Source organism: Prionailurus viverrinus, chromosome B3 (genome assembly GCF_022837055.1).
Source record: "Prionailurus viverrinus isolate Anna chromosome B3, UM_Priviv_1.0, whole genome shotgun sequence".
Classification (NCBI taxonomy): Eukaryota; Metazoa; Chordata; class Mammalia; order Carnivora; family Felidae; genus Prionailurus; species Prionailurus viverrinus.
The window spans coordinates 95,601,294-95,626,024 of record NC_062566.1 but is presented as its reverse complement, the minus strand read 5'-3'; the positions used below and the strand labels follow the sequence as shown (position 1 = coordinate 95,626,024).

Genomic DNA, 24,731 nt, shown 5'->3' with positions numbered 1-24,731 from the left:
AAAGAAAAAAAAATCAAGTTTATTTCCTACTCTCCCTATATTTGACCATGCTCTGTAACCAGACCATGATGGATTCTGAATCCGTTCATTGCAAAAATTTTTAAGACTGGACTGACTCCAAGTACATACAGATTTAAAAGTTGTCTGAAAGATTCAATCTTCACCTAGCTGATATCGGGTGAGACCTGTGATTTGTTTCAACAAATTAGAGAGTTGTGCAAAGGCAGGGACAGCAAACCCTAATTACTTTACCGCACTTTATCTGTGAGCTCAGCTTTGCTCCGCCCGCAGGCAGTACTGGAAATAGCCACATTGGCAAATCCAGCCTCACTCATGAGAGGAATTAAGAGATGGGCAGGAAACACTCTACTCCAGTGAGGCAAAATTGTTTTTACAATTTTAACATTGCCTAATAAACTTTTTACATTGTTAATTTAATTTAATTTAAATTAAAGAAATTTTTGTAACGTTTATTGATTTTTGAGAGAGAGAGAGAGAGAGAGAGAGAGAGAGAGAGAGAGAGAACACAAGCTGTGGAGGGGCACGGAGAGAGAAGGAGACACAGGATCCGAAGTAGGTTCAGGCTCTGAGCTGTCAGCACAGAGCCGAACGTGGGGCTTGAACTCATGAACTGTGAGATCATGACCTGAGCTGAAGTCACACGCCCAACCAACTGAGCCACCCAGGTGCCCCATACGTTGTTAATTTTATTAATTACAGCCTGCTATTCCCTGGATAAAACTGAAACACATTAATTTCCACAATCTGAGACAGTAGGAAAATACGGAGCAAAAATATTTTTTCCTGCATTTATTATTTTCATCTTTGCATGGCCTAAGAGAAAAATTCTTGTATGCTGGAATGAGAACATTCCTCTCAGATATAGAGGACTCTTTGATCAAGTTACAGCAGCCTCTTATTGAATATTACTTATGTTTTTGGGAAATCATGGGAGAGAGCACCTTTTATTCAACACATATTTATAGCCCTTCTATAGTACATGTTAGTTATTAGGGGAAAAAAGAGAAAAATAGGAAAATATCTAGTCCTCACATCTTTTAAAACCTAGGAGAGAAGATAGAGTATGATGTATTTTTTAAAGTATTCAAAAAGTATAAATTACAAAACTTTAAAAATAGTTATACGTATTTTACTGGAGATTTCTATTCTATGGAGAGCTAAAAAATATCTTTAAATCCCAAATGAAAGCCCACCTTTACATATAATCTCTGATAACATTTCTGTGAATGAATGCCCTTTAGTCAGTTTTCTTTCACAACAGAACAACTCATAGCCTTAGCCCCAAGGTGCATCTGCAGGAGGCTAAGAAGCAGCATTATCTGAGGGAGTACCTCTCTCTCTTTGGGGCCAAAGGCTCATCACCGCCATCAGTAGTGAGCATTGGAAAGGGTATGTGATGGCTGCCTGCATGTAAATGTTCTAACAGCCTTAAGAACATTACAGATAAAATGGAGTCAAGTGTGAGGGATGACCCACAACTGAAAAGATCTGAGAATCAGAGGTAGGAGAAACATCATGGAGTCTTCTGCATATTTTGTCTTCCCCCCCACTTCCCCCTTACCTTGTTGCCTGGAGCAGTGGTTCTCAAACTTGACCACCCATGAGAATCACCCAAAGAGCATGTTAAAGCATAGTTTGCTGGGGCCCACCCCAAGAGACTCTGATTCAGTAAGTGTGAGGTGGGGCTGGACAAGTACAGGGTGGTACTGATGCTCTGCTCCAGGGCCATGCTTCGACAAGCACTGGCCTGGAGCACGGAGACCTTAAGTTAAATGAGCAAGCTGGCTGTGTGGCTAGGGAGTGTCTGAAGTCATCCAAGTGCTTATTCTTTGTGGGATTCCTCCTCTCTCCCCTAAAGTTTCAAGAACACCTGGCCCAGTCAGCCTCTGACTGATTATTGGAACTAAATTAACAGTCCTAATAGGTGGCCTTTTATTAACTTGGCTGGGTAGTATGTAATTAAAATCCACAGGTAGCTCAGAAACTTTGTGGGAATCAGTAGCTGCAATCCTCTGTCCAGATAAACTGGGGATGTAATAAGAAGGGGTGGGGGGAATTTTTTCAGAATTGTCCCCTTTCCTAACTTGCCCTTGAGTATCCTGAAACTAAGAAGCAGAAAATGGCCCGATACACCACTGAAAGCAAAACAAAAGGCATGACTGAATCATAAGTTGGAATCCTTCCTGTCAGCTCTACCTATGAAAGAGCTGTGTGATTCATCTTGAGTTCAGTGCTCCCTCCTTGGCAACAGGACACTCCCGGGCCTGCACGTACACCGTCTTTGTCCCCCTCCAAGTGGAAAGATCATAAAAAGCCCGTTCCTCTGAGCTGATGCAGCCCACAGCCAGGTGAGCAGGCCCAGGGCTGTATTTCAGACCCATCCACTTAGCCAGTGCTCTGGTGGAGTGCACAGACTGTACAACCGCCTGGGGCCCCAGCCTCCCTCTCTCACACCATCTGGTGCCCCATCTGTCCCGTCCACAGTGCATGGCACCAGCATGATCTTCCTCATATTCTACTCTGTTTGCACACTGGCCTCAAGGTCTCCAACCCTCCACCACTGCATCCAACACTCTATATGATTTAAAACCTGCCTCTCTTTTCAGCTTTTTTGCCACCTTTGCTCACAATTCCCAAGCTTCTGCCAAATGGAGCTACAAACTAAGCCTGGACATGCCACACTCCTTTACTGTGTGGCTTTGCACATACTATTCCTTTAGACTAGAAAGCTCTTCCAAGGCACCTGGGTGGCTCAGTTGGTTAAATGTCTGACTTGATTTCAGCTCAAGTCATGATCTGGTGTTTCACGAGTTCACAAAACTGTGAAACTGTGATGTTAGCAGAGAGCCCACTTGGGATTTCCTGTCTCCCCCTCCATCTGCCCCTCCCCCCACTTGCACTCAGGAGAGTGTCTCTCTCTCTCAAAAATAAATATTAAAAAAAAATAGGAAGCTTTTCCTTCATGCCTATTCCCCATGTTTGCTTGGTCAATTTCTAGTTATTTTTGTAAAAAAATAATTTTATGTAAAAGAAACATGGCCTTATTTTAAAACTTGGAAAATGCAAAGAATTATGGGGAAAAGTCCATATTAAAAGGTTAACTGTGGTTCACACTTCATTCTTTATTTTTTCAAACTATTTTCTATGCATGTATATTTATGGGTCATACCTAAAAATCTGTATCATGCTTTTTTCATCTAATATTACATTGTAAGATTCCTTCTGAACTTCTATGAATTATTTGAAAACATCTTTTTTTATGACTGTGTAATTCTCATGTTTGTGTGTGTGTATACAATTGATCCTTGAACACAAGGAGCTGGAGCTATAGTCAAAAACTTGTGTGTAACTTTTGACTCCCCCAGAACTTAACTACCAATAGCCTACTGTTGATTGGAAGCCTTATAGATAACATAAACAGTCAATTAACACATACTTTGTATATGTGTTACATACTGTATTCTTACAATAATAACTTTTTCTTAAATTAATTTTGTATTTCTAGCCTACACAGTTTAACTGTGAGGTTTTTTTCAAGTTATTGCACACATCCAAAAATTTTTTCCAATATATTTGTTGAGAAAAAAACCCCACAAATAAGTGAACCCGCGTAGTTCAAACCTGTGTCGTTCAAAGGTGAACTCTCTAGTATATCTGAAGAGTTTGTTTAACCCTTGTTTTGGTCTTTAGATGGTTTCCTTTTCATTTTTTTCCAATTGTAAATAATGTTACAAAGAAGAGTTTAGCACATCGCCAAGACAGCCCTTCTGTTTATTCTAGATAATTCTAGAGTGGAATTACTAGAATGGTAGAAAAGAACACGTTTAGGTTCTTGATATGTGCTGTCAGGTTGCTATCCAGAAAAGGTAGTCAATTTACAAACTCACCAGCCACGTTTCTCTTATTTAATAAAAGCTTCTCTGTTATTGAGACTCAATTTTTTTTTTTGGTTTAGTCCTTGACAATTTCATTTTAATTTTGCATTTCTTGGATGAGGTTGGAAATTTTTCTACATTTATGAACCACATGCAGTTCCTCTTCTGTGAACTATCTCTTGGGGTCTTCGTCCGGCATTCAGTCAGAGCCAAACTTCCTACTCATTTTCAACACTTGATTTAAGCATCTTGTCCTGGAGAAGTTCTCCTGATATCTCACACCCAACCCCAAGTTCAGACCTCATCTTCTAACTGGACTGTGTGTGCACATTTACTCCTGGGACTTCTAAACGCTATTGTAACTGTTTACATGACTATCTCCCCTATTAAACAATGAAAAACTCATGGGCCAGGGCTGAGTCTTAGGTATTCTTTTCCTCAGCACCTAACCAATTGCCTGGCACAATGTATGTGCCAATTAAGACTTATTTAATGATCTAATGAATAAAAGAAAAAGAAATAAAAGATCATTGAAGAATGGACATCTAACTTAACTTGGATTTCATCATGATGATATATCTACACTTTGTATTAAACAGAAAGGATCACTAAGTCCTTGGATAAAGCTATGCAAACTTGTGTAGATTAATATAAATGCTAATAGAAGAGCATATAAAAATTCAAACTATTAAACCACTGGAGAAAGAAATACAACTGGCAACTGTTTATTCAAAAAAAAAAAAAAAAAACTAAACCTCTTCCTTTCATTTAAAGAAACTTCCTCTGCAAAATATTATAAAATTATGTTTATTGATTCATGTGAGACCTTATCAAATTATCTTGACAGTTATTATAGCACACCTTCCAAAAGGAGAGCACAATAAAAGAGGCATCTCCTGGGGTGCCTGGGTGGCTCAGTCAGTTGAGCGACTGACTTCAGCTCAGGTCATGATTTCGCCGTCTGTGAGTTCAAGCCCCGCGTTGGGCTCTGTGCTGACAGCTCAGAGTCTGGAGCCTGCTTCTGATTCTGTGTCTCCCTCTCTCTCTGCCCCTCCCCCTGCTCATGCTCTGTCTCTCTCTGTCTCAGAAATAAACATAAAAAAAATTAAAAAAAGAGGCATCTCCTCTGAAAATAAAACACATATGTATTTACCCATTAAATATACAAATGAAAGTTAAACTTGAGAACAAATGCATTTTTCATGAAGTCATCCTCTCAAATTACAACTTGTATATTCCTAATTTGGTCATTTCACAGTTCTGCTATACCAAAAACAAACAAACACACATATATATCCAGGTTAATACATCTCTGAGATAACCAGAGATGAAAAATGGGGTTGCTGCTAAACTGGAAATAAGACAAACACTCTTGTCTTTGGAAGGGATGGCTGAGTGGGGATCTTGGGACTATTCAAATGTAGCCAGATTTCCAGCTCAGAGTCTCTGAGTGTGTTGGGGTACAAAAGGACCCCAGAGGTGATGAAACCTGACAGTCCCCAAGTGTTCTTTTACCAAAAGTGCAAGTTCTTACCTACAAGCTGGATTTAGAGGTTTTTGTTTGGCTTATTAGCTGCAACCATATTTCCCCCACATTTCCCTTTTGGCCATAGTGTTGCTAACCTTTGTAAACATTTAAACATACGATTAAAGTGCTCACTTGTGCTCCATCTGAGCCACATCCTGCTCCACTTTTGAAAGCATAGCTCTCAGGGACCTCAATATGATCTTACAGTTCCCACAAAGAGCAAAATATGGCTGTTAATAGGTGGATGTTAAGGTTGTTGACATGATCCTCAATTGAGGTTAGGGGAGTCCTGGGTGGGCTTTTCTCTGTGCCAAATGCCCTGCTGCTTCACACAGCCAAACGCAGTGAACACGACTCTCTGGGAAGTCATATGTCACCATTTTTCAAAGAAACATAAATCCCTCCCACAAAGAATCCATCAATATGATAAACATATAAAATAAAGTTTCCAAAAATTGAAACATTTTGTAACCCACTCCCAAATTTCGATTCCTACTGACATCCCTACCTGAATACTAGACTTCAAAAGATAAAAACTAGTTTTTCTTCTCTAGGCTGGGGACCACAGTCACATCTTGCCTCATGTCTACTTATTTATGGACCACCTCTCCACATGAAGCAGTGAGCACCATTCCAGAGGGTGGCTGGCAAAGGCCTGTCCAAACCCTGACCTGGCTGTACTTCCCACCTCACTTCTCTGCGGAGCATCTATAATTCAGGCAATTAGGATACAAAATAAACAAATCAGGTTTCACCAGAAATGAATAGGATAAGAAATTTTAAGAACACACATCACATAATTGTAAATAATGGTGCTTCTACCGGAATCCAAATAAACACCCAGAAGTGTCATTATTCTCTCTAAAACATTAGGGACGCAACGCCCAAATGTTGGAACAATTAATATCCTCGCTTGAAGACTGTTAACGTTGGTTACACTACATGAAATTGTAGTTGCTGTTCATAACTCAAGATGAAAAAATCGACTGAACTGGTTCATGACTAGAGTGACCACAGATTGTTAAAGATGTTATCAAATACTTCTGAAAACACATTTAGATGTTTTGTTATGGGAGATAGCTTTTAAATTGTAAATTTTTTTTTAAAATCATGGTTCTTTGACAGAAGATGTGACATATTCCTCAGCTTACCAGAGACTGGATGGTAAAACACTGTCACAGACTGGACTCCATGTTAGTTCGGCAGGAATTGCTATACCAATTTCTGTACATAAGAGGCCTTATGAAAATCTTGTGAAAAGACATCCGAAATACTGGTGTTCTGAAAATTATGAAAATCCAAGGGTCCACAATGGAGATTACAGATAGAAAACGCAAGGCTCGGAGGTCTTCCATTTCTTCAAAGGTGCCGTTTTCCTCATTGACCGCCTTAAATGCTCCATAGTAAGCACGATACTGTTTTAAAGAAAAACATCCCATTATGACACTGAAAGGCTGATGGTAGAAATAAATTCACTTACCTCACTTTAGAAACATTAATTTTTTAGGAACATGGCAACTTGGCTTGGAATATTCATTTTTGGTACAATTACAAGCAGCAAAGACTACTGCCACTGACAGGAATAAGTAAGGAGTTTGGAAGGTGCAAGGTCAACCTGAAGGCTCAGTGGAAGCGAGTGCTTCTGGGAGAGGGGTCTAAGTCCCTGAAGGCTGCTCTACTTGCTGTGATGCTGCAGGGCTGGGGTTTCCAGGTCCCTGCCAGGCTGTACAGAGGAAGAGCTGACATGGGACAAATCCAGGCCACCAAATCTTTTACAAAGAGGGTCACCACGTTTCCATAAACACAGAGATTCTCTTTTCTCTGGTTTTCCTTTTTTTTCTTCTGCCTGCTTTCTGTCCTTTTATTAGCCCAGAATCAAGCCTCATTTGTGAAATGTTACATTTTTGGAGACAACAATGAAACAGAAAATCAACGAGGAGACAGGAAATACTCCAGTGGGAAGATAGGACGAGACTTACACAAGGACCTGTTCAACTCATGTGAATTACTTATTCTTAGGATAGATGCTTACCTTTCTGTGGTTGACATCCTCTTTTCAGACTAGGATACACACACACACACACACACACACACACACACACACACAGAAATATAAGGCTATTTACTTGTGCCTGACCACTTATATTGTCTTGATCTTCCCCGAGGTTCTGACCTCCTTGGAGCCCTGCAAATTGTCCCATCCCATGGCTTTTCCTCCTGTTGAGCCACCATGGCCAACACTTCAGCCAGCACTACCATTGTCTCCCACTCTGCTGGAGGCCAGCCGTTATATTTCCTATGCCTACTGAGAGTCTAAATCCATAATGGGACAAAATGGACTCAAATGGGACAGAAAGCATGTAAACTCAACATTACTGGGAGGGGTTATGAATAATTGTCCAGCCCAGACCCATTCAGTGCAATCAAGGAATATGAGATGTGTCTTCCTGTAATTGCTTCCTTACTTTTTACTCTATTTTCTATAGAGCATTTCAGTGGGCTCAGACATTCCCATCTACTGCACTTAGGAAGATACACTTAGGGATGCCTGGGTGGCTCAGCTGACTGAGCATCGACTTTTGATTTTGGCTCAGGCCATGACCTCATGGTTTGTGGGTTTGAACGCTGAGTCAGGCTCTACTCTAACAGCATGGAGCCTGCTTGGGATTCTCTCTCTCTTTATCTCTCTCTGCCCCTCCGCTGTCCACATGTGTGCACTCTTCCTCTCTCTCAAATAAATCAACATTTTTTAAAAATAAAAAAGAAGTTACACTTATATCTGAATGCCCTCTCCCATCGTCACTGACTAATAATACTAATAATAATGTTTAGTGCCCATGTAGAGCACTGTTCTAGGCATTTCACTTTTAAAACTTCATTTCATCCTCACAAAAATCCATTATAATCATTATCTCCATTTAAAAAATGTGAAAACTGAGCATTTTACTTTAAAACCTTTTGGATTTTACATGCCCAAATCCTAGCTCCTTTCAAGGCCCATCTCAAACATTAAGCTCTTCGGGAAGTCTCTTTCAGGGAGCGGCTAAATCCATTAGCTTTAGAGTCTGACCATGAGGTTGGATGGAACCCTCACTTGGCTGTGTGAAATTAGGCAAGTTATTCCATTTTCGCATGACTGTTTTGAAGTTTGAATAAGATGATATGAGTAAAACCTTTACAACAGGTCTTAGCACACAGTAAGAACTCAAAAATTTGCCAGTATTATTATCTTATCATTAGTAGCAATATCTTTTCTCCTCTAAACTCCCTTACGGCCCCAATCACTCCATCCCTCGTCCTGTATTATAGCTTATGTGGGCAGATGTGATATTTTTCTCATTTTATATCCCCACAGTGAATTACAGCACTGAATGTTGTTTGTACCAGATACATGAATTTGATAAATGGTCAACAGTAAGTTGATTTGAAAAGCAAATACTTTATGTAAGTCTGTTTTTACATTTGTTCCTTTCTCCTCAAAGTAGAGTACAGCAAAATATAATTTTAACTATGTCATAATACTTTATTAGTTGGGAGCTGAGTAACTAAATGAGATTTACATAACTAAAACAAACCATTTTACTTCTATGCAGTATTTGTCCATGTCTATCGCATATTATTAGGTTAATCATATTTTCAAGTCACTTGATTTATATTAGAAATGTATACCTGGCTTTTTATTTTATTTTTATTTTTTGAGTTTACTAAAAATGTGACAAATGTATTCGTTTATGACATATTATATTAATTCTGAAGAGATATCAATTTAAACACAATTTAGACTTTCAAAACCTCTCTGTTGCTCAGTAATATTCTCTAGAACATACTTTATAAACTGCTCCTATAAAAGATGGCCAGAATAATGAATAACCTCAGAATATAAGCCCCTCATGTTTAAAGTAGTTCAATTTACACAGTGAATTGGTATGAGAAGAGCTCCCTCTACTGGACTTAAGAGTCCAGGAAAAAAATGCTATGTTGCCAACTTGCTGGAGACGTAAGTAGCTGGACATCCCTGCTGAGGAGAGCTCTCTGGATTCTAATGCCCCTTCGATCCAGTTTATCCATCACAACACCCAGACCTCATCCTCTGCACTAGCCCCTTTAAATCCACTTTCAACTCTTTTCCCTGGACCCATGTTTTGCCCACCTCTAACAGCCTCCTTTGAAAGGAGCATCCTACCCATTCTGTTTGCCCACCAAAATGAAATACACACATGAGTTCTCTCAAGACAGGCAGGATGTCCTCTATCACTTCTCTGACTCCATGGATTCTGATATATGCAATTATACAAGCTCGTCCTTATCTTTATCTGGCCTATAAACTTCTCAGCTATTATGGCTAATCTATCATTAGATCCCTCTTCCATCCATCCCTGCTCCCCTACCAACCTCCAATACATTGTGGGTCTCTAAGGTAAAATGAATTTTGATGAAAATATGTTACATGCATTAGAGAATGTGCTACAAACTTCTTCTAAAGCTCATCCCATAGTCTCTATATTTTCTTCCAAAAAAAAAAAGTTTTCAAAATGGAAATCTGAAAATTCAGTTTGGTTAAGTATCTTGCTCTAATGCAGCATTATAGCAAAATTAACTTAAAAAAATCAAACCTCAATAAATTTTTCACTGGCTTAATGAAATATATTATTCATGCTATGAGCAAGGTTTTTTTTTTTCTCCCTTCACATATAGCCTTTATTTTTCCCAGTCACCAGGCCCATTCCTTAGGAGAGTGATTTTCAAAGTGTGGGGGTCTCCAATACCTGTTCAGTGTGTCTTCAGGGTATCATATCATTAAAAAGGTACAATATCATAAAAAAGATTTATTTGCCTTTTTCACTCCTAGGTGTACAGTAAGTTTTACCAAGGATACCTGATGTGTAATGACATCATCACTCCAATGGCTAATGGAATATATACTGTGTATTCTTGTGTTTGCTAGACCTTTCTTAGGTAGCTGATTTTGGATATACACATACGTACATTTTCAGAGAATGTTCTCCGTACTTCTGTGCTCCTAACATGCTTTTTCTTTCATTTTATCTTCTATAATCTCTAGAATTTTATTATCATTCATTATATCTTCGTGAAAGCCCCAAGTTTTCCTTACACCAATGCAGAAACACAAGAAGTAAGTACATTTTGTTAACTTGTTTTGCAATAATATTTAAAATTTTTCTTATTTAAAATTTCTAATATGATAAATACTGATAGATGTAATCTACAAAAATTAAAGTTCTTTGCATCCTTAATAATGTTTAAGAGTGAAAAGGGGTCTTTAGACTAAAAAAATGTTAGGAAACCACTGCCTTAGAAAATAATGCTCAGGGGGAGGAGTTAAGATGGCAGAGTAGTAAGGGGACCGTGGGCTTGTCTCCTCCTGCAAACACAACTAGCTCAACATCAAACCATTCTGAACACCTAGGAAACAGATATGAGGATTAACAGAACAATCTGCATAATTTGAGGGAGAGAACACAGCAGGGTACATGGTGTGGAGAGGTGAATCAGGGGAGAGGAGAGCCATGGTGCCGCAGAGGGGAGGCAGAAGTATTCAGAGAGAGGAGAAAGAGGGGGAGACAGAACAGCATATCGGGTTTGTGCAAGAAAGCACTCCCCCTGAAAGCAGCAGAGAGAAACAGTAAAAATATGGACAGGGGACTGCACAAGAAAACTGTCCCCCAGAACTACTGATGGCATTGGGGGCGGGGGAGGAGACGGTTTCAATACCACCAGTTTCTTATAAACAGCAGAGCACAGAGTCTGAGGTTTAGAGGTCAGCCACTGGTGGTGCTCTGGTAAGGAATGGGGGTAGAGCCATGGGCAGTGGGGTCTGAGGACCCTCTGGGTTGCTCAGTAAGAAATGGTTCCCTTGCGAACCCTCTTGCACTGTTGGTGGGAATGCAAACCGGTATAGCAGCTCTGGAAAAGTGTGGAGATTCCTCAAAAAATTAAAAATAGACCTACCCTGTGACCCAGCAATAGCACTGCTAGGAATTTACTCAAGGGATACAGGAGTACTGATGCATAGGGGCACTTGTATCCCAATGTTTATAGCAGCACTCTCAACAATAGCCAAATTATGGAAAGAGCCTAAATGTCCATCAACTGATGAATGGATAAAGAAATTGTGGTTTATATACACAATGGAGTACTACGTGGCAATGAGAAAGAATGAAATCTGGCCATTTGTAGCAATGTGGATGGAACTGGAGAGTGTTATGCTAAGTGAAATAAGCCATACAGAGAAAGACAGATACCATATGGTTTCACTCTTATGTGGATCCTGAGAAATTTAACAGAAACCCATGGGGGAGGGGAAGAAAAAAAAAAAAAGAGGTTAGAGAGGGAGAGAGCCAAAGCATAAGAGACTCTTAAAAACTGAGAACAAACTGAGGGTTGATGGGGGGTGGGAGGGAGGGGAGGGTGGGTGATGGGTATTGAGGAGGGCACCTTTTGGGATGAGCACTGGGTGTTGTATGGAAACCAATTTGACAATAAACTTCATATATTAAAAAAAATAAATTAAATACATAAATACATAAATAAAAAGAAATGGTTTCCTTGCTTGGAGTGCATTTGGTAGAGGTGATACAGCCTCTCTGAAGGCAAAAGACCCGGCAGGCACCATATCAAGCTGCCAGGTTCAACTATAAAGGAACAAAGATAAGGACTGAGGGCAGCAAACCCTGACATTGAGCTGCTGCCGCTACTGGTGGCCTGTTTCCTGGGACAAGTCTGCCCTGGCTGCAGCGTGGCAAGACCCTCTCCCAGAAGAACCGCACAAATCCCTTCCACCCACTTACTCTGCTGATCATAGACTGCTACAAAGTTTCAGCCTTAGGGGAAACTGGATTTAGCTTCATCTGGGTTTTGTTTGTTTGTTCTTTTTGTTGTTGTTGTTGCTTCTGTTTTTGTTGATTTTCTTTTATTTGTTTCTTGGATGCAAGAAGAGCAAAATTTTTATTTTATTTTATTATTTATTATTTTTAAATTTTTTTCTCTTTTCTCTTTTTTTTCTATCAAGCTTCTCTTAACAAGCACATCAAAACACATCTAGGATCTAGCTTTCTTTATTTGTTTTTAAATTTTAAAATTTTTATTTCACTCTATTATTGTTTTTCTTTCCTCCAAAATGACAAGACAGAGGAATTCACCTCAAAAGAAAAAACAGGAAGAAATGATGGCCAGGGATTTAATCAATGCAGATATAAGTAAGATGTCTGAACTAGAATTTAAAATGATTATAAGGATGCTAACTAGGCTTGAAAAAACCAGAGAAGACACCAGAAAGTCCCTTTCTTCAAAGATAAAAGAACTAAAATCTAGTCAGGCTGAAATTAAAAATGCTATAACTGAGATGTAAACCCAAGTGGAGGTCATAAAAATGAGGATGGACAAGGCAGAGGAGTGAATTAATGATATAGAAGATAAAATTATAGAAAAAAATGAAGCTGAAAAGAAGAGGAAATCAAAGATCAGGGATCCCAAAGGCAGACTTAGGAAACTCAATGCTTTATTAAAATGTAATAATATTTATATCATAGGAGTCCCAGAAGACAAAGAGAGAGAAAAAAGGGCAGGAGGTTTATGTGAGCAAATTATAGCTGAAATTTTCCCTAATCTGGGAAATGACACAGACATCAAAATCCAAGAAACATAGAGGCTCCCATTACATTCAATAAAAGCTGGCCATTGACAAGATATACCATAGCCAAATTCACAAAATACACAGACAAGGAAAGAATCCTGAAAGCAGCAAGGGGGAAAAAAGTCCATAACCTACAAGGGAAGAAAGATAAGGTTTGCAGCAGATCTGTCTGAAAAAACTTGACAGGCCAGAAAGGAGTGGCAAGATACAGTCAATGTGTTGAATCAGAAAAATATGCAGCCAAAAATACTCTATCCAGCAAGGCTGTCATTCAAAATAGGAGAGATAAAGAATCTCTCAGGCAAACAAAAACTAAAGGAGTTTATGACCACTAAACCAGCCCTCCAAGAAATTTTACGGGGGACTCTTTGGGGAAAAAAGGACCAAAATGAACAAAGACTATAAAGGACCAGAGAGCATCACTGGTAACAACACAATGACACTAAACTCAACATCTTTCAACAATCATTCTGAATGTAACTGGACTAAATGCTCCAAACAAAAGACACAGAGTATTAGAATGGGTAAAAAAAAACAAAAACAAAAACAAAAACAAAAACAAAAACAAGATCCATCTATATGCTACCTACAAGAGATTCATTTTAGACCTAAAGACACCTGCAGATTAAAAGTGAGGAGTGGAGAACCATGTATCACGCTAATGGATGTCAAAAGAAAGCCAGAGTAGCCATACTTATATCAGACAAATTGGGTTTTAAACCAAAGACAATAACAAGAGATGAAGAAGGACATTATATAATAATTAAGGGATCTATCCATCAAAATCAAACAATTGTAAATACGTATGCCCCCAACTTGGGAGTACTCAAATACATAAACCAATTAATAACAAACACAAAGAAAATCACTGATAATCATACAATAATAGTAGGGGACCTTAACACCCCACTTACAACAATAGACAGACACATCATCTAAGCAGAAAATCAACAAGGAAACAATGGCTTTGAATGACACGAATGGACTTAACAGATATACTCAGAACATTTCATCCTAAAGCAGAATACACATTCTTCTTGAGTGCACATGGAACATTCTCCAGATAGATCACATACTGGGTCCCAAATAAGCCTTCAATAAGTAAAAAGAGATTGAGATCATGCCATGTATATTTTCAGATCACAACGCTATGAAACTTGAAGTCAACCACAAGAAAAAATTTGGAAAGTCCTCAAATACCTGGAGGTTAAAGAACACCCTACTAAAGAATGAATGAGTCAACCAGGAAATTAAGGAAGAAATTAAAAATACATGGAAGTAAATGAAAATGAAAACACGACAGTCCAAACCCTTTGGGATTCAGCAAGGCAATCCTAAGAGGAAAGTACATTGCAATTCAGGGCTATCTCAAGAAGCAAGAAAGTCCCCAAATAAACAACCTAACCTTACACCTAAAGGAGATAGAAAAGGAACAGCAAATAAAGCCTAAAGCCAGCAGAAGAAGGGAAATAACAAAGATTAGAGCAGAAACGATATAGAAACACACAACAACAATGAAAACCAGTAGAACAGATCAGTGAAACTAAGAGAAGGTTCTTTGAAAGAATTAACAAAATTGATAAATCCCTAGCCAGACTTATCAGAAAGAAAAGAGAAAGGACCCAAATAGATAAAATAATGAATGAAAGAGGAGAGATCACAACCAAAACCAAGATATACAAACAAGCGTAAGAGAATTCTATGACAACAAACTGGGCAATCTGGAAGAAATGGACAAATTCCTAGAAACTCACAGACTACCAAAACTGAAACAGAAAGAAATAGAAAATTTGAACAGACCCATAACCGGCAAAGAAACTGAATCAGCATTCAAAAATCTCTCTACAAACAAGAGTCTGGGGCCAAATGGCTTCCCAGGGGAATTCTATCCGACATTTAAAGAAGGGTTAACATCTATTCTTAAACTGTTCCAAAAAACAGAAATAGCAGTAAAACTTCCAAACTTATTCTATTGGGCCAGCATTACCTTGATTCTAAAACCAGACAAAGGCCCCACTAAAAAGGAGAATTACAGGTCAATCTCCCCGATGAACATGGATGCAAAAATTCTCAACCAAAACAATAAAATACCCAGGAATAAACCTAACAAAAGAGGCAAACGATCTATACCCTGAAAACTATAGAACACTTATGAAAGAAATTGGAGAGGACACAAAAAAATGGAAAAGCATTCCATGCTCATGGATTGGAAGAACAAACATTATTAAAATGTCTATATGACCCAATGCAATATACACATACAATGAAATCCCTATCAAAATGCTACCAGCATTTTTCACAGAGCTAGAACAAACAATCCTAAAATTTGTATGGAACCACAAAAGACCCCAAATAGCCAAAGTGGTCCTGAAAAAGAAAAACAAAACTGGAGGCATCACGATTCCAGATATATTACAAAGCTGTAGTCATCAAGACAGTATGGTACTGACACAAAAACAGACACATAGAACAATGGAACAGAATAGAAGACCCAGAAATGGACCCACAACTATATGGTCAACTCATCTTCAACAGAGCAGGAAAGAATATCCAATGGAAAAAAGACAGTCTCTTCAACAAATGGTGCTGGAAAACTGGATGGCAACATGCAGAAGAATGAAATTAGACCACTTTCTTACACCATGCACAAAAATAAATTCAAAATGGATGAAGGACCTAAATGTGAGGAAGCAACAAAATTCTAGAGAACACAGGCAGCAACTTCTTTGACCTCGGCTAGAGCAACTTCTTACTTGACATGTCTCCAAAGGTAAGGGAAATAAAAGCAAAAATGAACTAGTGGGACCTCATCAAGATAAAAAGCTTCTCCACAGCAAAGGAAACAATCAACAAAACTAAAAGGCAACCATCGGAATGGGAGAAGATATCTGCAAATGACATATTGGATAAAGGGTTAGTATAAAAAATCTATAAAGAACTTACCAAACTCAACACGTGTCTGCATTGAATATCTTTGGAACTTTACAAGTTTTTAAATAAAATAATTTTATTTTATTTTCTTATTTCTTTTTAGTGAGAGAGAGCATGAGAGAATGCAAGCACATGAGTGGGGCGGGGGAGGGGGATGGGCAGAGGGAGAGAGAGAGAGAGAAAGAATCCCAAGCAGGCTCTGTGCTGTCAGTGCAGAGCCCAATGCAGGGCTTGATTTTACAAACCTCAAAATCCTGACCTGAAATGGAATCAAGAGCCAGGGGCTTAACCAACTAAGCCACCCAGGAGCCCAGGGAGAGAGAGAATCAATCTTAGGCAAGCTCCATACCCAGCCCAGAGCCCCAACACAGGGTTTGATCTCACGACCTTGAGATCATGACCTGAGCCAAAATCAAGAGTTGGACGCTTCACCAACTGAGCCACCCAGGCATCCCTAAAATCATTTTCAAATCCATTATTTCCTTCCATCCTCACAATCCCGTATAAGTTATTCAATTCCCCTGAGAGACATGTCCAAATGCAATGCTCTTGTGTATTATTCTGTATTATGTTCTTTTCGACATTATTGTTACTAAAACATTCAAAATGAGGACATAACATCCATATATTTGGCTATTGTCTGCTTTTTCACAGCGCAGGTAAGTAAGGCTATTACTTTAGAGCAGGAGTCTGTGAACTTTCTCTGTAAAGGGTCCAACAGTAAATATTTTGCATTTTACAGGCCAAGAGGCAAATAGTGAGTATTTGGTAGGTACTTATATAACAAGTAAACACATTTCCACAATTTTCACTGATGAAATTAAAAATGTATAATAATTAAGTACATTTTTGGGGTAACTGATGTCTACTATTGAGAAAAATGAAAGTCTTTTTTTTCTTGGAACAGTATTTGAGTTAATTGGGGTTTAGAGTTCCTGCATACTACCATCAAATTGATTTGTAAAATCAGTTCATTTGTAAAAACTATTCTTAATTCCACAGCTGTGCAAAAACAGTGGGCAGGATGGATTTGGACTGTGGGCTGTGATTTGCCAACTCCTGTTTTAGAGTATGGTTCTCCAGATGATATCCCTGGATCAGCCGCTTTCACCTCACCTGGGAACTTGTCAAGAATAAGAATTCTTCAGGTGCCTGGGTGGCTCAGTCGGTTGAAAGTGGGACTCTTGGTTTCAGCTCAGGTCATGATCTCATGGTTTGTGGGATACAGCCCTGCGTTGGGCTCTGCACTGACAGTGTGAAGCCTGCTTGGGATTCTCTCTCTCTCCCTCCACTGCACTCTCTCATTCCCTCTCTCAAAAGTAAATAAGTAAACAAATAAATAAGAATTCTTCAAAAACATCTGAATTAGAAACGATGGGGGATAGGGCCCAGGCATCTGTGGGTTGTTTTTTTTTTTTTTCCCTTAGGTTTATTTTTGAGAGAGCAAGGGGGGGAGGGGCGGGGGGGTGGTGAGGGAGACAGAATCCCAAGCAGGTTCCACGCTGTTAGCACAGGGCCTGACATGGAGCTTGAACCCACAAACTGAGATCACCACACCCAAAATCAAGAGTCCAAGGCCCAACTGACTGAGCCACCCAGGCGCCCTGCCATCTATGATTTTAAAAGCTCTGTTGGTGACTTTGAGCCAGCCAATGTTTCAGAACCACTGTTACATATCTATGCCTATACCTGATCTCCTTCTATATAGATGTATTTATTTCTTTTGGGGAATTCTGAGCTTAACCCTGCATGATGATGCCACAGACAACTCTCTTCCCACACGTTAAGGCCTTCATTTAAGGAAAATTACATTATATTCCACCTTCCTCCAATCTTAAAAACAACATCCAAAATTGCTACATTGCTACCTACTCACAGACGTCTCAGCCTTCAAAGGCATTGTTGGCAATGAACCTACTTAAATGTGTATCATGTTGAACAAGGACACTGAGGATGGGGGAAAGGGAGAGGAGCAACCCTGAAAAAGTTCTCTCAACCTCGGTTGCTCCTAAAATGTCTTAGCCGGGATCCCAGGAGGAAACACCTTCACAGCTACCAGGTACTTCTATCGTCACCACCACCCCCCATTAGTAAACTGAAACCGGAGATAATGGCTTTCCCGTCACCTTGCCTGCCAAGATAAAAACAAAACCTGTCAAGGCAGGTTCTCCAAACGACAGGCTGAACCTCGAGTACACACCTGCCTGTCCAAACAGCCCCTCTGCCTCTATGGCCACCCGCACCCCGCCCCCCAACCGGGAACAGCAGCTGCCACTCCTCAAAGATTACTTGAGAATTTTTAAAAACTAAATCTATCTTTAGTCTCTCATCTCTGCAAATCACTCTGGCAGGTTCTGGCAGGATTACACCTTCCCTTAGTCTTTCCACGCCAACACCTGGGGAAAAACTCCCAGGTGCATTCGCCCATTTCTGACGCCACTAAAATTATGGGCGGGTCTACGAAATAAAACATTACCTAGCCCTCTGGAAAGAGGAACCAAATTCTGCTCCTCAAATGCTGAGGTGCTAAAATAGCCCCGAGATCCTCCCAGAGGGAAGGAGAGAGGAGAGGGTACTGCTAACTGGAGAGGTTCTGCGGAGCTAGGGAGACACTTTCAGACTCCGTCTTTGCCTTCCTTTCTTTGTTTCCGCCTCTTCTGGCTCAACAAATTCGGTTCTGTGTCCTCGGGGCTGTGGAGGGGACCCGATCTGGGGAGCGCACCAACAAACCCTCGGGGCCCAGGGCGCAACTCCTCCTGCGCGGCGTCCAACGCGCTCCACCCTTCGGTCCCGCAACTGCAGCCTCGGCGCGCAGCGACTCACTATTAAAGGCAGGGAGCACAGAGTGAAGAGCACCGTCATGAGGGCCAGCAACAGCAGGTGGTCCAGCTCCTCCAGGGGCTTCACAGCCGCCTCCTTCTCGCCCGCGCCCGGCTCCGCGCGGTCCCTGGTGCCGGAGCGCGGGCGCCGCCGCAGCCGCCGGTGCATCTCGTAGAGGTTGCGCATGGCGCTCAGGTTGCACAGCACGATGGCGAGGACCAGCAGGGCCATAAGGCTGGCGTAGAGCACTGAGTAGCGCAGCACCGACGGCGAGCGCTCCTCGTGCACCATCTGGATGAAGCACCAGGTGCCGGGGCAGTACTGCACGAACTTCCCGATGCCCGCGAAGGGCAGCGCGCAGAAAGCCAGGCAGAAGGCGCCCACGACGGGCGCCACCAGCGCGCCGCGGCGCAGGGTGATGTGCCGTCGGTAGAAGAAGGGGTGCCCCAGGGAGAGCCAGCACTCCAGGGCCATGGCCAGGAGCTGCAGCGTGGAGGCGAGCCCAAAGAAAGACATGAAAAAGGCGAAGGTTTGGCACAGCGAGCTGTCCGACGCGGGCGCCAGTCCCCACAGGCTCCGGTTCTGCGCGTAAGCGGCCAGCACGAAGGGGCTCACGAGGCATTTGCCCAGCAAGTCTGTGACCGTCAGGCCGCACACCAGCACGTAGAAGACCGAGGGCGGCGTGCGCCGCGGGCAAGACCCCAGCCCCGAGCGAGCCAGCAGCCCCAGCGCCAGCAGGTTGCCCAGGAGGCCCGCGCTGAAAAGCACCCCGCCCATGGTCGCCGAGTAGCCCTTCTCCACGGAGGTGATGTTGTAGCAGCGGTAGAGCGGCTGCCGCATGGTTGGTGGCGCGGCGGGCAGGCGGGGCTGCGGCACGGCCAGGGCCCAGGTGTCCGCGGGCGGGAACCCCCGGCGGCTCCGCGCGCGCGCGCGCGGCCCCGACAACAGGCTGCGCTGCAGAGGAAGCTCCGCGGGCGGAGGGGTGTTCCCTACTGCCGGCACCTCATATGTAAACTCTCTGGTCACACCCCGCCCCTCGGGGCGGGCCGCGGGGCCGCGTGCGCACCCCGCGCAGGCATTGTGGAACCCGCAGCAGCCGCGCAGAGGTGGCTGCCCTGACGTCCTGAGGAGAGATAAGCCCTTCGTGCCCAGAGTTGGAAAGAAAGAAGTACCAGCGTCCAAGGCCGGTCTTTCCGACGAGGCGAGAGAGCTGCTGAACTGGAGGGAGATTAAGTAACAGCCAAAAGGGAGGAGAGGGGCGAGGGGCGTGAGGAGGAGATGGTGGCGGGACTCTGGTGGTGCCCAAGACGAACTCTGAGATGAGCGTGGAGGGGAGGCTGAGAAAGGGCTACTACTAGTTGTTGAATTGGTGGGTTAAGTAGGAGTAAGGGTAACTTACATTTGCATAATACTTAAGCTTTAGCTCGCATTGTTTTCCAGGTCTGTGCAATGTGAACAGTGATCTTCACTGCACTGGTGAGGAAACTGAGACCTTGGATGGTTAAGTGCTCTCTATCCAAGGTTACAGAGCCAGGAAATGGCAGAACTGGACCTGAAACGCAGATCTTCTATTTATAGAGTCCGTCCATCTGTCTTGCTTCATTGCCTTCTCCTCTTGAGAGGTTGGCTAGATATCAGGGAAGTAGATCCAGAAAAAAACAAGAAGAGATGCTGGCCCTGGGTACCATGACTCACAGTGGTTGTGTAGACGGTAGGAGGAGTATGGTTAAAACCAATGATGCTGTTCTCATACAGACCTGAGTTTGAGTCCTGATTCTGCTACTCACTGCCTTTGTGACCCTGAGAGCCTTGCTTAACTTCTCTAGAAGTAACACCTTGCCAGCATGCTTGGCTCTTTTGAGGCACAGGGACAACATCTGTAAAGTGCAGATACCTAGGTAGTGATCAGTGCAATGCAGTTGTCAGGATTTTCACCTGCTTGGGGAAGGCTGTTTTAGTAGCTGATATTTAACTGCAGTTTTTAGCCTGGGTTTTGAAACCAGGAACCAGTAGGCTTTGTTTAGAGCTTTCTCACTCTGGTTTGTGACTACCAGAAAACATTTCCCTTCTGGCCTTTGACTTGGCTGTATCAGTAGAGGCAAGGGAATTCATTGTGATACATGTGATTTCTTTCTTATGTAGCCCTTGATAAACTGAGTGAACAACTGGCTTTGAGTGTGGAATTTGAGTAGGATTACTGGGACCATATTATGCAAGCAAGTAGAGATTATGGCTTGGGTTAAAGAAGCTCATTCTTAGGCTCAGTGCCTGTTTTGATGCTGGACTCAGGGAAAGAGCAAGACTCTCAAGCTTTCAATGTGAAAGCCTTAAGGGTGGCTGGAGAGGTCACCCTGAGACTGAAAGTGTGGTCAGTAATTCGGGCTGTGGGGTGGAGATGAAAAGTCCATGCTTTGGAATTGGATAGTTTTGGAATTGGATAGCTGTGGCACTGGGTTAGTTTACTCTATCACCCTAAGTAAATCTCCTTGTAAATAGAATATGGGATTTACGCTGCCCTCTAGGGTGGTTGTGAAGTTGCAAAAGCCCAAAGCGTTTGGCAGAGAGTAATAATAACAACATTTATGGGACCTTATACATGTTAGGCACTCTTGAATCTGTTCTCATCTGTTGACTCATTTAATAGAAGGCCTTCCACAGAGTGAGTTCCCTGGCTTCCACCTTCTCCCATTCATCCCCACCTCCAGCTCTTGATGAAGAGTGATGGGTTTAGAAGAGTCTCACTTGAGTTGATGACGTGGAGAAGAAGGAGCATGCTCTAAAACCAAGAGCAAAATCTGATGACATCTGAAGTCTCCTTTCCAGACAGAAAGCCAGACAGACACACATACACACAAACACACACACGCACAATTTACACTAATTGCACATGTTACCAGTTTCCTGAAATCCCACGGTGGTGCCCAGAGGAGGCCTAGACTAAGAACCCTCCTCTAAGGACATTGACCAGGGGGTTCTCTGAAGCATACCTACTCCAGTTCTTTGAAGCCTTATTCTTCTGTTGCAGCTGCCTCCACCTCTGTGCTCCTTCCAAGATTAGTGCACAGGGAGAAAAGAGCCCAAAAGTGTAAGCAGCTTTTACAAAGAACTCCAAAGAGTGACTGAAGAGAGAGCTGAAGATCCTTGACAGTGTTTACATGTCATGCCTCAAAGGTTGATGGCCTTGCACGGGTGCAATTCAGGAAACCACATGTTTCCTCCTGGCTAATGTAGCTGGCCTTTACCATGGGTTTCCGGCTGTTTTCCTGCTCGCTTTGCTCTTGTTCACTCTGCTCAGTTTTCAGGCTTCACTTTGGAGTCTCCTAAGAAGTCTGATTTTACACATTTACTGTTCAGCCAGGAAAAGTATCATTTGTTCATGCATCGTGTATTTTTTGAGCACTTGCTTTGGTTCCAGGGATGGGGGCAAGGTATGTGGGCACTGAGCCATGCATAGCAAATAAAGGAAGGCAAATGTCATGTCCTGTGACTTTTACATGGTTACAAACTTTTATATCAGTTTTCACAGTACTAAGGCTAATTTTTTTTTTTGGTAGGAGGAACACTTTTTTTAAAAATTATTTTTGATAGAGACAAAGCACAAGTGGGGGAGGGGCAGAGAGAGAAGGAGACCCAGAATCAGAAGCAGGCTCCAGGCTCTGAGCTGTCAGCACAGAGCCCGACGTGGGGCTCGAACTCACAAACTGCGAGATCACGACCTGAGCCGAAGTCGGATGCTTAGGAGCCACCCAGGCGCCCCAAGTAGGAGGGACACTTTTAATGAAAATATCTTAGGCCTACTTATGTAGGAAATTATCTTTATTATCTGCAGAGCTGTATTAGGAGACTTAATTGGCTTATAAAACAAATTTGGAAAAGTATACATGGCATAATATGAACAGACAAATCTGAATATATAATTATGATTTTGTAATTGTAAAAACCATATATCCTCATGAACAAGGCCTAGACATTGACACAAGCAAATGAAACATTGACTTAGACTTGAGAAGGGGTGGTGGAAAAACTTTCTTTTGAGTTTCTGATTTTTTTTTTTTTTTTGGTAGGAGGAACACTTTTTTTTTAAAATTTACTTTTGATACAGAGAGACAGAGCACAAGTGGGAGAGAGGCAGAGAGAGAAGGAGACACAGAATCCTAAGCAGGCTCCAGGCTCCAAGCTGTCAGCACAGAGCCCGACGCAGGGCTTGAGCTCTGATATTTCCAGTATAGTATCTGTAATAATTATCTCAAAACATTTTAAACAGAAAGTAAGTGTGTGCTCATGGCCTAGTTTTAGGAAGGGGAGGAGAAGGAAAAAATAGTTTTTTCCTAGATCCTTCTGGACTATGCTTCTAAGTCGTATCCATCCCTCACTCTTCATCAACTGCAAGCAATATTTCAGGTGGCGATTGGGAAGAGCAGAGAATGGAGAGGAGGAAAGCTAAAAAGCAAAGAACAAATTAGCTACCAATTGTGGAGTATCTTCTGTACGCTCAAAGCCATGCTGGAAGGTTCTCCACATTCAGTAGGTGGGGTGGTAGCACAGCAGTGTGCTGATGGTGGTAAGGTCTTAGAAGTCATACTGTGTGAATTCAGCCCTCAGCTTTGCCCCTTAATACTGTAGTACACTTGAGTAATCTTCTAACCTTTCTAAACCTCAATTTCCTTGTGTGTAAAAATGAGGGGAGGATGGATAATTGCACTAAACTCATAGGGTAGTTACGTGGCTTATGTAAAAGAATCTGCAGGAAGCAGTAGTTCTCAACCTTGGCTGCACCTTAGAATCATCTGGAGAGCTTTAAATATGTTTTTTAAAGATTTTATTTTTAAGTAATCTCTCCACCCAATGTGGGGCTTGAACTCCCAACCCCAAGATCAAGAGTCACACACTCTACTGACTAAGCCAGCCAGGCACCCCAACTTTAAATATTTTTGATGCTTCAGCATCCCCAACCAATTATATGAGACTCTCTGGGGGTGTTGTCCCGGCTTCAGTACTTTTGAAGTTCCCCAGTCAATTCCACGGCGCAGCAAAGGTGAGAACCACTGCTGGCTCCTGTTAGCATGAAGCACGGTGCTGTGACATGCTCTGTATGGCTCTGCCTGGCTCTGTGTCACTCTGGCAGTGGGCTTAATGTTTTCATTCCTGTCAACTGCACCAGAGAAGTTTTTTGTTTTGTTTTATCTCCGTTTTTGCAGGTAAGGAGAATGAAACTCAGGTTAATCCCTTCTTCAAGTTCACATAGCTAATATGTCATGAGGATTGAATGGCATCCAGGTCTTTTGGATTCCGTAAGCCTCTGCTTTGGAGACAAAGAAGAGCAGGGAAGGCAGTATAGTGAGAGAGCAAGAAGGGAGCCTGTATGTGCTCAGAGGTCGGGGGGCAGGACTACTGCCAGGGTCAGACAGCATGCCAGTTCCCGACATTTCTGTGGGCCACATGATGTCTTGTGGCCAACTCTGCACAAATGTCATTTCAGCATCTGTTTGCTAAAATTTGCAGGTGGTGTAGTAAAGCCTTCATTTTGTCTGATTCTGGTTCTAGCCTTTTAGGGTCCCCCAAAATTTATCTAGCAAGAAAGTCCATTTTGATATCTTTGGCTGCCAAAGTGAGAGACTAAATCCTTCAGAGAGTTTAGGGAGTGGGAGTGTCTTGGCCAAACTTGGCTGACCTTTTGTGTCCATGTGTAAATCAGGATCAGAATCTGTATGTTCAGAACTTGGGCGAAAACATATTTTCAGTTTTAGCTTGGCTGTAGTTTAAACCCTAAAGATCAGCATGAATTTTTGAAAATGTCTTTGGGGGATGCACTGTGAGTAAATAAATGGTGGAATAATAACATTTGTGAACTAACTCAACTGTAGGTTGTGATGGTTCGCTGAATACAGAGATTTTCTGGCAT

General features: G+C 42.0%; 1 protein-coding gene across 1 annotated transcript; it reads right to left on the bottom strand.

Annotated features, from left to right (window-relative positions):
- Positions 1-5,008: 5,008 nt before the first annotated feature.
- On the bottom strand, positions 5,009-19,713 carry PTGDR (prostaglandin D2 receptor). The gene is made up of 2 exons (XM_047863100.1): positions 18,833-19,713; positions 5,009-6,839 (listed from the first exon to the last, which is right to left on the bottom strand). The coding sequence occupies exons 1-2, from the start codon at positions 19,667-19,669 to the stop codon at positions 6,600-6,602; spliced, it is 1,077 nt and encodes a 358-aa protein (XP_047719056.1). The 5' UTR covers positions 19,670-19,713; the 3' UTR covers positions 5,009-6,599.
- Between the last annotated feature and the right edge of the window lie 5,018 nt (positions 19,714-24,731).

Excerpts from the sequence above, each read along its gene's own strand:
- PTGDR (XM_047863100.1), bottom strand. The coding sequence starts at position 19,669 with ATGCGGCAGCCGCTCTACCGCTGCTACAACATCACCTCCGTGGAGAAG. Across the intron at positions 6,840-18,832 it reads TGTGCTCCCTGCCTTTAATA|TATCGTGCTTACTATGGAGC; the intron begins GTGAGTCGCTGC and ends TCTTTAAAACAG.